Raw genomic sequence first — 14,409 nt, forward strand, 5'->3', positions numbered from 1 at the left:
AGTATTCATCTCACTGAGCCCAAAAATCACACACACACATATGAAAAAATGTATGTTTAATTGCTCACAGTTACTTCTATTATAGCCGACAAATATACTTTGCCTTTACTTTATGATTTACCCTCTTACTAAAGCAGTTTACATTCAGGTACAGTAGGTGTTTTCATTCCCTGGCGGAATCTCAATCTGAGTTTGTACCCTCTTAGCTTGAAGGTACAAACTCTATTTGTATCATGGCCGACACCATTTGAAATGTGGAGGAGGTATAATGGAATTGTATAATACTTTGTGGTATGTCTATTCTCTTGATAAACTTATTAGGAGGCATTCATTGCATGAACAGATTTTTAAACATCTGCAGCATGACATAAAAATGGACCCTGAAATTTTTTTTAATTTTTTTTTTTCTGATCACTATATGCTATTTTAGTACGATTCTGTTGGTGTATATGGTTAAATGTTTCTGGCAAATATAAAGGTTTTATCTCTGGTTGGGGAGATGGGGGATGGAGAGAGCTTAAACTGTTAATAATTATGAAAGACTTATCAAACTTAGAAAAAAATTACTGAATTTTTTTTCTTGCTGCATTTCAGATTGATTCCTCATGCCTTACATGGGAAGGGCAGCAGTGTCAGGGTAAAGCTGCTATTGTTGAGAAGTTATCAGTAAGTAAAAAGGAAAATCTGTATTTTTGTTGCTGTATCAGTGGTGTTCTTTAAAGCAAAAGTAACAAGTTCCTAGATGACTCTTGTAAACCATATTTACATATGCATAAGCATTTACGGCCCATTCTCTGACTTAACCCGCTCACACTACCCCTTATGTATCTTAACTTTGATGTAGTAAATAACTCCCAATATTAAAATACCAAGTCACTCACAAAGAACTGTACCAGCAGTCCTGAATTGCTGCACCATTTGCCATTCCATGTCATATTAAAGAACTCTGAAGCATTGGTTAAGCAATTCTCACAGTCCTCTAGATCAGTGGTTCCCAACCCTGTCCTGGAGGACCATCGGGTTTTCAGGCTAGCCCTAATGAATATGCATGAGAGAGTTTTGCATATAATGTAAGTGACAGGCATGCAAATCTGCTCCAAGCATATTCATTAGGGATAGCCTGAAAACCCGATTGGCCTGGTGGTCCTCCAGGACAGGGTTGGGAACCACTGCTCTAGATCAGTGGTAGAGAATGACACAGGGAAAAATTCTGTTCCTGTCACTGCCCCATCCCTGGACTACCATCCTCTTCACCCCCCCATCCCCTTTCGGTGGTATCGCGCAGATCCTTATGGCTCTGCCATTGGGCGGCAGATGCAGCATCCAAGCTTCGGCTGGTGAGACTCCCTTTTAAAGGGGGTTTATTGTTTGGAGAAGATTTAGATAAATTGGTGAAGGATTTTGGGGATACCAAAACTCAGCGTTTACCGGAGGATAGGGCTAGGCCCCCGGTGAGGTCCGCATCGTCTAGACCGCGCTTCAGGGATGTTAGGAGATCCAGGTCTGGTAAACCATTCTTCAGATCTGCATCTAGTTCTTTCTCTGCTTCGAGACCTAGGTTTCAGCAGAGGGGTTCCTTTCGTACGACGAAACCCTCTGCAGGTCAGCCAACACGTACCCCAGCCAATCGCACTCCACAATGACGGGGGCTTGGCTCCCTCCGCCTTTCCCTTAGGGGGCCGGCTTTCGGCGTTCCGGGCGGAGTAGGCCACAATCACGTCAGATCAGTGGGTGTTGGACATTGTTCAAGAAGGGTACAAGTTGGAGTTCGCCTCTCCCGTCATAGATTCTTTTTTGGTGTCCCCGTGCCATGGGGCGGCCAAGGGAGACGCGGTACGCATGACTCTTCAGGTGCTGCTCGATCTGGGGGCGGTGGTACCGGTGCCCCCGGAAGAGGTAGGCCGCGGGATATATTCCCTTTACTTTATTGTACCAAAGAAGGGGGGGTCATTCAGACCGGTGCTGGATCTCAAAGGGGTCAACAGATTTCTCAGTGTTCGCCATTTCCGGATGGAGACGGTACGCTCGGTTATTGCGGCTGTAAGACCGGGAGAGTTCCTCACGTCCCTCGATCTCAAGGAGGCGTACCTCCATATCCCGATCTGGCCTCCGCATCAGCGGTATCTGCGGTTTGCGATTCTTGGCCAGCATTATCAGTTTCGGGCAATGCCCTTTGGCCTGGCAACGGCTCCCAGCACCTTTTCCAAAGTCATGGTGGTGGTAGCAGCCTTTCTACGCAAGGAAGGGATTCGGGTACATCCTTACTTAGACGACTGGTTGATCCGCGCCTCGTCCAGACAGGAGAGTTTGTCGGTAACTCAGAGAGTAATCTCTCTCCTTCAGTCGTTGGGGTGGATCGTCAACTTTCCCAAGAGTTTTCTGTCCCCGTCGCAGTCTTTGGTGCATCTGGGGGTGCGGTTCGACACGGCTCTGGGGAGAGTGTTTCTACCCCGAGACCGGGGGGAGAAATTGCAGGCTCAGATTCTCCTACTTCTCGGGTCGGCCAGACCTCGGGTTTGGGATTATGTACAGGTTCTGGGTTCCATGGTGGCGACTCTGGAGGTGGTCCCCTGGGCTCGGTGCCACATGAGGCCCTTACAACAGTCTCTTCTCTCTTGCTGGTCCCCAGCTTCTCTGAACTACAATGTGCGTCTCCAATGGAGTCTTCGAGCAGCTCGCAGCATGCAGTGGTGGCTCCACAAGTGGCATCTGTGGAGGGGCATGCCGTTGGCCACACCGGACTGGGTGGTGGTTACGACGGATGCCAGTCTGCTGGGCTGGGGGGCCCAGTGCCTGCAAACTTCAGTGCAGGGGGTGTGGTCCTTAGAGGAGGCCCAGTGGCCCATCAATTTGCTGGAATTAAAAGCGATCAGGCTGGCGCTGCAGGCTTTTCAGTCCCTGATTCAGGACAGGCCGACCAGGATCTTTTCGGACAGTGTCACGGCGGTCGCATATGTCAATCGTCAGGGGGGCACCCGGAGTCCGCAGTTGGCCGCAGAGGCAAGGAGATTGTTTCGGTGGGCAGAGGGGCATGTTCCGCTTCTGTCGGCGGCACACATTGCAGGGCACGAAAACGTGCAAGCGGACTTCCTCAGCAGAAATCTTCTAGATCCGGGCGAGTGGGAGTTGTCTGCTCGAGCGTTCGGCCTGCTAGTCCGTCGTTGGGGGTTGCCAGAGATGGATCTCATGGCCTCATCCCGCAATGCGAAGTTGCCTCGGTTCTTCAGCAGACGCAAGGAGAAGGGCTCGGAGGGGGTGGACGCGTTAGCTCTCCCTTGGCCTCCAAATTCCCTTCTGTATGTGTTCCCGCCTTGGCCCATGATAGGTCGGGTGTTACAACGCATCTCTCTCTTTCACGGCAGAGTGATCCTGGTGGCTCCGGATTGGCCGCGTTGGCCGTGGTACGCAGATCTGATTCAGCTTTCAGTAGGCGATCGGGTAACGTTCCAGGTAACTCCGGACTTACTAACTCAGGGTCCAATCTTGATGGAAGATCCGGCCCGCTTTGGTCTTACGGCCTGGCTATTGAGCGGTCAAGGCTAAAGAAGAAGGGCTATTCAGAGCAGGTGATTGCCACGCTTCTTAAAGCTAAGAAAATTTCGACTTCGGCCTCCTATGCGAGAGTCTGGAAGATTTTTGATGCATGGTGCGGACGACAGGGAATTGCGCCCTTCCATGCATCTCTGCCGGCTATTCTTGCCTTTCTGCAGGAGGGCGTAGAGAAAGGGTTAGCCTATAACTCTTTAAAGGTTCAGGTGGCGGCCTTTGCCTGTTACAGGGGCCGGGTGGCTCGCGCGACGCTAGCTTCGCAGCCGGACGTAGTCCGTTTCCTCAAGGGGGTTCACCATATCCGCCCGCCGGTAAAGCGAATTTGTCCCTCATGGAATCTTAAACTCGTCCTTGGGAGGTTGCAGGGGGCACCTTTTGAGCCCCTGTCAGCAGCCACTTTGAAGGATGTCATGCTGAAAACAGTATTTTTGGTGGCGATGGCTTCGGCGAGGCGAGTTTCGGAACTTCAGGCGCTTTCTTGCAGAGAACCCTTTTTACGTTTTTCGGAAACTGGGGTATCGGTACGTACGGTGCCGTCCTTCCTGCCTAAGGTTATTTCTTCATTTCATGTGAACCAGAGTTTATTCCTCCCATCCTTCCGGAAGGAGGATTGGGGTAAACGATTTTTGTCTTTGCGTCTACTAGATGTACGACGTATCCTTCTCCATTATTTGGGGGTGACGAATGATTTTCGTTGGTCGGACCATCTCTTCGTGTTGTTCGCGGGTAAGAACAAGGGGATGGCGGCGTCTAAAGCGTCCATTGCTCGTTGGGTCAAAGAAACTATTGCTTCGGCTTATGTGTTGACAGGGAAGAAAGTACCGGAGCACCTTCATGCTCATTCCACTCGGGCATTGGCTACGTCTTGGGCGGAGTCCGGGGGGATGTCTTTAGAGGAAATTTGCCGGGCGGCCATGTGGTCGTCGGGAAATATCTTTTCGAAGCATTATCGTTTAGATGTAGCGGCCCGTTCGGAGGCTAGTTTTGGCGCTGCAGTGCTGGCGGAGGCGGCATTGGCGTCCCACCCGGTTTGAGTTTGCTTTGCTACATCCCACTAGTCTCTGGATTCATCTGCTGCTTTGCTATGGAAGGTAAAATTATGGTCTTACCTGTTAATTTTCTTTCCTTTAGAAGCAGCAGATGAATCAAGAGCCCCTCCCCATGTGCACTGGCGGTGTGTAGGTTGTTTGTTTCTTTGTTCAGTTGGGATATGGTTGGTAATTGTATTATTTCATTTCTGAGTGGCACATTTTCTACTGGAATGAAGTTTTGTGGATGCTCATTCTCCTTTCGGGATGCTTGGGCAACATGCATAACTGAATCAACAGGAGGAACACCAGGCTTTAAGGCCAACTGTTAATCAGTTCTCTATCTCCACCTGCTGATCGATGTGAGCTATACCCACTAGTCTCTGGATTCATCTGCTGCTTCTAAAGGAAAGAAAATTAACAGGTAAGACCATAATTTTACCTTCCACCGGGACACCTGTGTGTTTGTGATCTCTTGTACTTTGTTTTTAAGGGAAGCTAACTCCTGTTGGAGACGTACCATACTTTCATCAGAGTTACTGTTACCATCACACCCAGATTTTTGGAGTAGCCTTTCCTTAAAGTTACCCTCCTTAATGCCCTGGGATGCGTTCATCTCCAGCTTCTGCATATCGTCTGGGCAGCTTAACCCTGTAGACCCAAACCCTTTCGCTCCTCTATTAGTTTCCCTCAAGTGCACCCAACGTCCTAGCCTAGCGTGCCAGATACGCTCACACACCATTTGCGCTATCTTATCACCAATCTGCACTTGGTAATCTGTATCTCCTTGGTTTACTAGGAGCACAGAGATATTGCCTCTATAATCGGGGTCAATAATCCCTGCTGCCACATCAAGGGAATGTTCCAATGCCAAACCAGATCTGGCTCCGATCCTAATATATGAACCTGGTGGAGGGGAGATCTGTAAATCTGTTTTAACCAAAGCCCGGCCTTTAGCTGGTATAACCTGCTCGTGGGCTGCATAAATATCAAAGCCCGCCGCTTTGGAGTACACTTGGGTGGGAGCCTTAGCACTCTCGGACAGTGGGACCCACCTAAGTGTGGGACGCCACCCTGGTCTACCGGTAGATGAAGGAGATTGTCTTTTTTTCCACTTCTTCCTATCAGGATACCAACCCCCATTAACCTGCACTCTGAACACCAGTTTAGGAGGCGGTTGAAATTTTACCTGGGTTTTACTAAACACTGGTCTAATTCGCTTCACCCACTTCCCCCATCCTGGCCAATCCCTACCTAGAATTAATGGGAAAGGGAAAGAATCCAGGAAAGCAACTTGTAGGTTATATTTTTTTCTACCGTGTTCGATCTCTACTTTAGCCAATGAGTAACGTCTAGAATCCCCATGCACACATCTTACAGACACACTATTCCTTTTCCCCTTCCTTAAGGGTGAGGCCTCAACCTGCTTCCACAGTTGACGTGAAATTACGGATTCTTCAGTCCCTGTGTCTAGCAATGCCACTATCCTTTTCCCGGCCACCCATACCGGGACCTGGCACCCTGACGTGTCTGGTCTGTTAGACTCCTGGTGAATTACAAAGTCTCTCCTCTCCCGACAGAACCTTTGAGTATGTCCTGCCTTTCCACACCTAAAACATTTCCTCTCACTTCCCTGAGTGTTAGGCCTAGGTGAAGGAGAGGACGAATCCTTAGAAGGGGGTTTCTTATTCCACCCCTTACTCTGCTCCACTGGACTCTGCCTAGGTGTGTGCCCCTGTACTGTGCCTAGGCCTTCTCCTGAGGGTTCTTGGGAGTCAAGGTAGACTTCCGCAACTTCCAGGACCTGTCCCAGCGTTTTACAATTTTGCCTTTTCACCCAAGATCTAATATTCTTGGGGACAGCCTCCAGCAACTGTTCCTTCACAATTTCAGTGAAGAGGGCCCTAGCGTCATTCAGGAAAGGCTGTAGCCACTTTTCAGCCAGCTTGGTGATACGCTGGAGTAAAGCCTTGGGCCTTTCTGAATATAGCATTTGTGTTGCCCTGAACTTTTGTCTGTAATGCTCACTGGTAAAACCAAGATAATCTAAGATATGGGCTTTAACAGTGGGGTAGCTGTTGGCGTGCTCGGGGCCTAGGGTCTGGAATGCTGCTAGGGACTCCCCGGCCAAGCAGGGCAACAACCTGAATACCCATTGCTCCTGGGGCCACCCAGCAGCCACCGCTATCAGCTCAAAAGAGCCAAGAAAATCGTCCGGAGCGTCTCCGGGTGCAATTTTGCACAGATTCAAGTTTGTCAGAGGATTCAATCCTACCGGAGTTGGAGATACTATACTCGGTATCTCTGGCCTCGTCGGTTGTGCAGTCATCTGCTGAAGAATCTGCGCAAATATTTTTGCCTGCTCCTGCATGGTTATCATCAGTTCCCCATGCTGCCGTAACATAGTGTCCTGGCTGGCTTGCCACCGTTCCTCACTGGACCTCAGAATGCCTTTAAGTTCCTCGGCCTGTCTTTGCCGCTCGCCGGCCAGCGCTGCCAAAATCTGGGCCTGCTCCATAGCAAGAACCTAGAAAACAAACAAACAAGAGAAGGAACCCAAGTGTGGCTGTATTGAGAGAGTTCCCCTCTTAATAACCTCCCCCAGTCTCCAGTCCACCCCAACCAGCACTACCTAATCCTCACCAGCTACCCCGGGTACCCTTACCGGAGGCACTGATGAGTCTGCGCCTTTGTGCTGATTGGGTGCACCGCCCGTGCTGTCACCGGTCCAGAACTGGGTTCGGTCAGGATCCACTGGTCCCTCTGGGTCTTGGGTCCTCCTGGAACTCGGCTCCTGAACTGGAACTGGCTTCCGCTCGATCCTCCCTCGGGACTGGAACACAGCTCCTACTCGAACCACGACTGGAACAGGAATGCCGCTCCCTGTCGATCTGTCCTCCTTCCGGTTCTGGTCACACAGACTCCTCCCCCCGGATAGGTCACAGGATCAGCTGCACAGGTGCTCAGGATCCAACAAGCAGCAATTGCAATCCACAAACAGTTCAGTGTTTGCAAAACACACAAAAAAAAACAAAAAAAAAAAAACCACAACAAAGTCCTCAACAAAACTTATTATTTTTTTTTTTTTTTCAAATTGTAGTTCCTTGGGTGTCCTGCAGGAGGTGCAATATCCCACTTCTGACACCAAGTTATGTAACCGAGACTGTGGTCCAACTGGGACTCCACAGCTCCACCAACTGGTTACATCAAAATAGCACGACAGCGTGTGACCCGAAATGGAGTCACCCTGCAGGACTGGACTTTAGACAGGAGCCACAAATCAAAGCTACAACAATTGTAGTTCATAGAAAAATAATTCAATTTTATTCCTTTCTTCACAAAGGTAAGTAGTTCATCAATGCAGCAGAAGAATTGTCAGAACTTCAAACAGCAGCAAAACAAAAATGTCATAAGAAGCAAGAAAATAAACAGCACAAAATAAAGTCCAGTCCTGCAGGGTGACTCCATTTCAGGTCACACGCTGTTGTGCTATTTTGATGTAACCAGTTGGTGGAGCTGTGGAGTCCCAGTTGGACCACAGTCTCGGTTACAGTGTCTACCACCCTTTGGGTGAAGAAGAACTTCCTAGCATTGGTTCTGAATCTGTCCCCTCTCAATTTTTCTGAATGCCCTCTCGTTCTTGTAGTTTACGAAAGTTTGAAGAATCTGTCCCTCTCCACTTTCTCCATGCTGTTCATGATATTGTAAGTCTCTATCAAGTCCCCTCTAAGTCTCCATTTTTCTAGGGAAAAGAGCCCTAGTTTCTCCAATCTTTCAGTGTATGAAAGGTTTTCCATACCTTTTTATCAAGCGCGTTCCTCTTTTCTGAACCCTTTTCGAGCATCGCCATGTCCTTCCTAAAAAGATTATATCCCGTATGTTTGTTTGCATCCCATCCATGTGATTCACTGAACCATGTCTATGTGATAGCGACAATATCTAGATCTGCCTCTAACATCAGGGCTTGCAGATCATGAACTTTGTTGCTTATACTGCAGAATATAATATAAATTTGAAATTGGTAAGGAGTCTGTGTTTGGTAAACCAAGAATCTCCTTGAAATATTTCCTCAATAATATCTCTGCCGACAGCAGATGTGTAATCTGAAAATTTACCAAACGAAGATTCTTTAACCTAAACATATTCTCCATCATTTCAAGCTTGGAATGCACTGTGTGGGAATCCCTTATAGCAAAAGATGAAAATGCTTGTAAAGCTGTTACATGATTTTCATTCACTATTAATCTTTTATCCAATATTTTAACATTCTCATCAACATTCTCTAACTTCTGAATTACTTCTTGGGAAAAAGTAACATTCTTTATCCCAGGACAAGCAGGAAGCATATTCTTAACTGATGGATGACGGCACCGACGGAGCCCCGGTACGGACAATTTTAGAGTGATTGCACTCTAAGAACTTAGAAAGTTCCAGCTAGGCCGCACCGCACATGCGCGAGTGCCTTCCCGCCCGACGGAGGCGCGCGGTCCCCAGTTTCTTAGTTTCCGTGGAGCTAAGAAGATGCATTTTTTTCAACGGTCGTTGAAATACTTTTCGCTTGCCTTCCCTCTCGCGTATTTTTTCTTCAAGTTTATCTTCTTTTTTTCTTACTCTCTCTTTAAAAAAAAATCAAACAACAAAACATTTTTCTTTTCTTTTTTCGTGTTCACCCCGGCGGGGCCTTTTGTCACCATTGAAGCCTCCGCTTTTGATTTGGCGGAGGCCGTGTTCACCTTCATGCCCCCTCAGCCAGGATTCAAAAAGTGCCAACGGTGCGCGCGCCTCATTTCGCTGACCGACCCGCACAATTGGTGTCTGCAGTGCTTGGGTCCGGATCACAGGACTTCTACCTGCACCCGTTGTGCTACTTTAAAAAAGCACACTTTGAAAAACAGGCAGCGTCAACAGAAACTTCTTTTCGGTGCCGAGATGACTGATCCGTCGGCATCGACTCAGGCGTTGACAGTTTCTCAACCGGCTCCCACTTCATCGACACCGCGTGACACCGCTACGGCGTCGCACCCTACAGGTAAGCCGGCTAAGAAGCCTCCCTCCCTGGAGCGTCCTCCTGTTGCTGTGGCAGAGAGTCCAGTCCTGCCAACCTCGAGGCGCCCCTGTAAATGCTCCGCCCCTATAGAGGTGAGTGCATCCTCCTCGGCCTCATCCTCTGGGCGTCGAGTGGCACCGCAGGTACCGCAGAAAAAGAAAGCGATACCGGTGCCTTCCTTGGATGACCGTATTGCGGCTGTCCTTCAAGTCCAACTTAAAGAGCAATTACAGCAGCTTCTTCCTGCTCTGTTGGCACCGACCCTTCCAGTTCCGGTCCGGTCTGAGCCACCGGTACCGACCATGGAGCAGCCGCTATTATCGGCTTCCACTCTGTCGGTACCGGTCCACTCTGCCTCTTCGGCTTCCATGCTGTCTGCGGAACCGAGAGGTCTTCATTGGGCTGTTCAAACAACTGAGCCCTCACTTATGTCCGATCAGTCCCGGCATCGACAACCTTTAACATCTCCCGGTGCCGCCTCCTTGCGCTCCAGGAAGTTGTTACGCAAGACCCGACATACTGAGCCTTCGACACCGGACTCCCGGGGTCGTATTTCCCAGGTACGGGATCCTGATCTGTGGGACGACTCTGAAGAACCCTTGCTCTCTGAGGATGAGGTTTCTTCGGTTGAGGAGGACACTTCTCTGCGGGAACCTTCTTCTAGGCCAGAACATTCCTCCTTTACCTCCTTTTTAAAGGAGATGTGTGAGTCTCTTTCTATTCCTTTGAAGGCTGAATTCAAGAAATCTAAGGCATTCCTTGACGCTTTGGATTTTGATCAGCCTCCAAAGGAATTTCTTAAATTACCCCTCCATGATATTTTGAGGGAGACTTTCTATAAAAATCTTGAGACTCCCTTAACCATCCCAGGTGCTCTTCGCAAGTTGGATACCTTATATAAAGTCATTCCAATTCTAGGCTTTGACAAACCTCAGCTTCCGCATGAGTCTTTATTGGTTGAGTCCACTCTCAAGAAGTCGGCGGGCTCTAATGTCTATGCTTCTGTCCCTCCTGGCAGAGAGGGGAAGGCCATGGATAAGTTTGGCAAGCGTTTATACCAAAATGCCATGCTTGCCAATAGATCCGGTAATTATGCCTTTCATTTTTCCTTTTATTTGAAGCACCTTATTCAGCAACTGGCTTCTTTTGAAAAATACTTACCTGAACGAAAACTCACTGCTTTCCACCAATACTCTTCCAGTCTCTTGCAGCTTCGCAAATTCATGGTTCGTTCCATTTACGATACCTTTGAACTCACCTCGAGGGCTACGGCGATGGCTGTGGCTATGCGCCGTCTGGCCTGGCTCAGGGTTTCGGAGCTTGATATCAACCACCAAGATCGCCCTGCCAATGCTCCTTGCCTCGGGGATGAGTTATTTGGTGACTCTCTCGATTCCACCACACAGAAATTGTCGGCACATGAGACTCGCTGGGACACTCTTCTCAAGAACAAGAAGCAGCCTCCACCTGTCCGGCCCTTTCGCCAACAATCGGCCTATCAGCGCCATTATTCTGCTAGACCATTACCATCTGCTCCTCAGCAGCCTAGACGCCAGCAGCAATGTCAACAACCTCGTGCACAACAGCAGCAACAGGTGAAACCTGCACAACCGAAGTCCACTCAACCCTTTTGACTTCATTCTCCAGGGCCTAGCCAATCTTCTACCATCAACCCTTCTGCCTCAACCCATAGGAGGACGTCTTTCCATTTTCATCAGCCGTTGGGAGATCATCACTTCAGACCAGTGGGTTCTAAACATCATTCGCCACAGCTATTCTCGCAACTTTCAGACTCCAAAAGAGTCTGCTTTGAACACACCTCAGTCCTCCCTCCTCCTTCAGGAGGTCCAATCCCTTCTTCTTCTGAACGCCATAGAGGAAGTTCCTCTAGATCAGAAGGGGCAGGGATTCTACTCCTGCTACTTTCTGGTTCCCAAAAAAACCGGGGACCTCAGACCCATACTAGATCTCTGAGATCTCAACAAATGCTTGGTCAAGGAAAAGTTCAAAATGCTTTCTCTGGCCACACTTTATCCTCTTCTCACTCAAGGCGACTTGCTATGCTCCCTCGATCTCAAAGAGGCCTACACTCACATCCCAGTCAATCTGGCCTCCAGACAGTATCTCCGCTTCATGATCAATCGCTGTCATTACCAGTACAAAGTGTTACCCTTCGGTCTTGCTTCCTCTCCCAGGGTATTCACAAAGTGCTTTCCTACGCTCTCACCATCTTCAAGTCTTCCCTTATCTGGACGACTGGTTAATCAAGGCTCCTTCATCTCAGGAAGTACTTCAGGCCACCAACCAGACCATCCTCTTTCTCCAACTTCTGGGTTTCGAGATCAATCTGCACAAGTCGCATCTCATCCCCACTCAGCGGCTTCAGTTCATCGGAGCAATCTTGGACACTGTTCTCATGAGGGCGTTTCTTCCACCCAATCGCCTTCAAACCCTTCTTCATCTTTCTCAGCAGGTGCTTTCCCAGCTGTCCATCTCTGCAAAACAAATGATGATACTCTTGGGTCACATGGCCTCGACAGTTCATGTCACCCCCTTTGCACGTCTTCACCTGCGCACTCCTCAATGGACCCTAGCTACCCAGTGGTCCCAGGCGACGGATCCTTGTTCGCGACACATATCTGTGACATCGTCTCTTCGACAGTCTCTGCAATGGTGGTTGAAATCTTACAATCTATCCAGGGGCCTTCTGTTCCATCTGCCTCCTCATCATCTAGTCATCACCACAGACGCATCCCCATATGCCTGGGGAGCTCACTTGAACGATTTCCAAACTCAAGGTCTTTGGACTGCCCAGGAAAAGAAACATCACATCAATTTCCTGGAACTCAGAGCAATGTTTTATGCCCTCAAGGCTTTTCAGCATCTCCTCTTTCCTCAAGTTTTACTACTTTGCACAGACAATCAAGTAGCAATGTACTACATCAACAAACAGGGTGGGACAGGCTCTCGCCTCTTGTGTCAGGAAGCCCAGAAGATTTGGTCTTGGGCGACAGCTTGCCATTTCTTACTGAAAGTTGTCTACATCCAGGGAGAGCAGAATTCCTTAGCAGACAATCTCAACAGAATTCTACAGCCCCACGAATGGACTCTCGATCCCATAACTCTCCAGTCCATTTTTGCTCAATGGGGCACCCCTCAGGTGGACTTTTTTGCAGCTCCTCACAATCATCAACTGCTCCAATTTTGCTCCAGACTCTCCTCTCCTCACCGTCTGGCAGCAGATGCGTTTCTCCTGGATTGGACCAATCTATTCCTTTATGCATTTCCTCCTCTACCTCTAATGTTGCGGACCTTGTTCAAGCTCAAGATGGAACAAGCCACCATGATTCTTATCGCTCCACGGTGGCCCAGGCAGCACTGGTTCTCCCTTCTACTTCAACTCAGTTCCAAGGAGCCCATACTTCTTCCACTGTTTCCTTCTCTGCTTACTCAGCATCAGCAGTCCTTTCTACATCCCAACCTACCATCTCTGCACCTGACAGTTTGGTATCTCTTGGGCTGACCTCAGCTCATTCACTTCTTTCTCATCCTGTCTGTTCTATTCTTGATGCTTCCAGGAAGCCGGCCACTCTTCAATGCTACCACCAGAAGTGGACTCGGTTTTCTTCCTGGTGCCTTCTGCATCATCATGATCCAACCTCGCTAGCAGTAGAACTGGTGTTGGATTATCTCCTTTCTTTGTCTGACTCTGGCCTCAAATCCACTTCTATCAGAGTCCACCTCAGTGCCATTATTGCTTTTCATGAGCCAATTCATGGAAAACCTCTTGCTGCTCATCCTTTGGTTTCCAGATTCATGCGGGGACTTTTCAATGTGAAACCACCTCTCAAGCCCCCTCCTGTGATCTGGGATCTTAATGTGGTTCTTTCCACCTTAATGAAGCCTCCTTTTGAACCATTGGCCACAGCTCTTTTCAGATTTCTCACTTGGAAAGTGGTCTTCCTTATTGCTCTCACATCTGCCAGGAGGGTCAGTGAGTTACATGCACTAGTTGCCGAACCACCTTTCACAGTCTTTCACCATGACAAGGTGGTTCTGTGTACACATCCAAAGTTCCTCCCTAAGGTTGTATCTGACTTTCATCTTAATCAGTTCATTGTCCTGCCTGTATTCTTCCTGAAACCTCATTCTCATCCTGGAGAACAGGCTTTGCATACTTTGGACTGTAAGTATGCTTTGGCTTATTAATTAGAGCACACTAAGCCCCACAGATCGTCTCCCCAACTTTTTCTGTCCTTTGATCCCAATAAGTTGGGACATCCTGTTTCTAAACGTACGCTATCCAATTGGCTTGCTGCTTGCATCTCGTTCTGTTATGCTCAGACCGGACTGACACTGGAAGGTTCTGTCACGGCCCATAGGGTTAGAGCTATGGCAGCATCTGTAGCTTTCCTCAGATCAACTCCTATTGAGGAAATCTGCAAGGCTGCTACTTGGTCCTCAGTTCATACTTTCACATCTCATTATTGTCTGGATGCATTCTCCAGACGGGATGGACACTTCGGCCAATCTGTTTTACAAAATTTATTTTCCTAATCGCCAACCTTCCCTCCATCCCTCTTTTTGTTAGCTTGGAGGTCACCCATTAGTTAAGAATATGCTGTCTGCTTGTCCTGGGATAAAGCACAGTTACTTACCGTAACAGGTGTTATCCAGGGACAGCAGGCAGATATTCTTACGTCCCACCCACCTCCCCAGGTTGGCTTCTTAGCTGGCTTATCCTAACTGGGGACCGCGCGCCTCCGTCGGGCGGGAAGGCACTCA

The 14,409-nt window shown here is 48.7% G+C and overlaps 1 protein-coding gene across 3 annotated transcripts in view; it reads left to right on the top strand.

The window, feature by feature from the left end:
• Positions 1-14,409, top strand: part of NUTF2 (nuclear transport factor 2) — a 309,632-nt gene that overhangs the window by 95,119 nt on the left and 200,104 nt on the right. For all 3 annotated transcript variants that reach the window (XR_004539152.1, XM_033941247.1, XM_033941248.1), the window contains exon 3: positions 595-666. Coding sequence is in view for 2 of the 3 variants with exons in the window: in XM_033941247.1 (XP_033797138.1) it covers positions 595-666 (72 nt within the window). In the remaining variant the exon portion in view is untranslated. The remainder of the gene's footprint in view (positions 1-594; positions 667-14,409) is intronic.

Source organism: Geotrypetes seraphini, chromosome 4, assembly GCF_902459505.1.
Source record: "Geotrypetes seraphini chromosome 4, aGeoSer1.1, whole genome shotgun sequence".
Taxonomy (NCBI): Eukaryota; Metazoa; Chordata; class Amphibia; order Gymnophiona; family Dermophiidae; genus Geotrypetes; species Geotrypetes seraphini.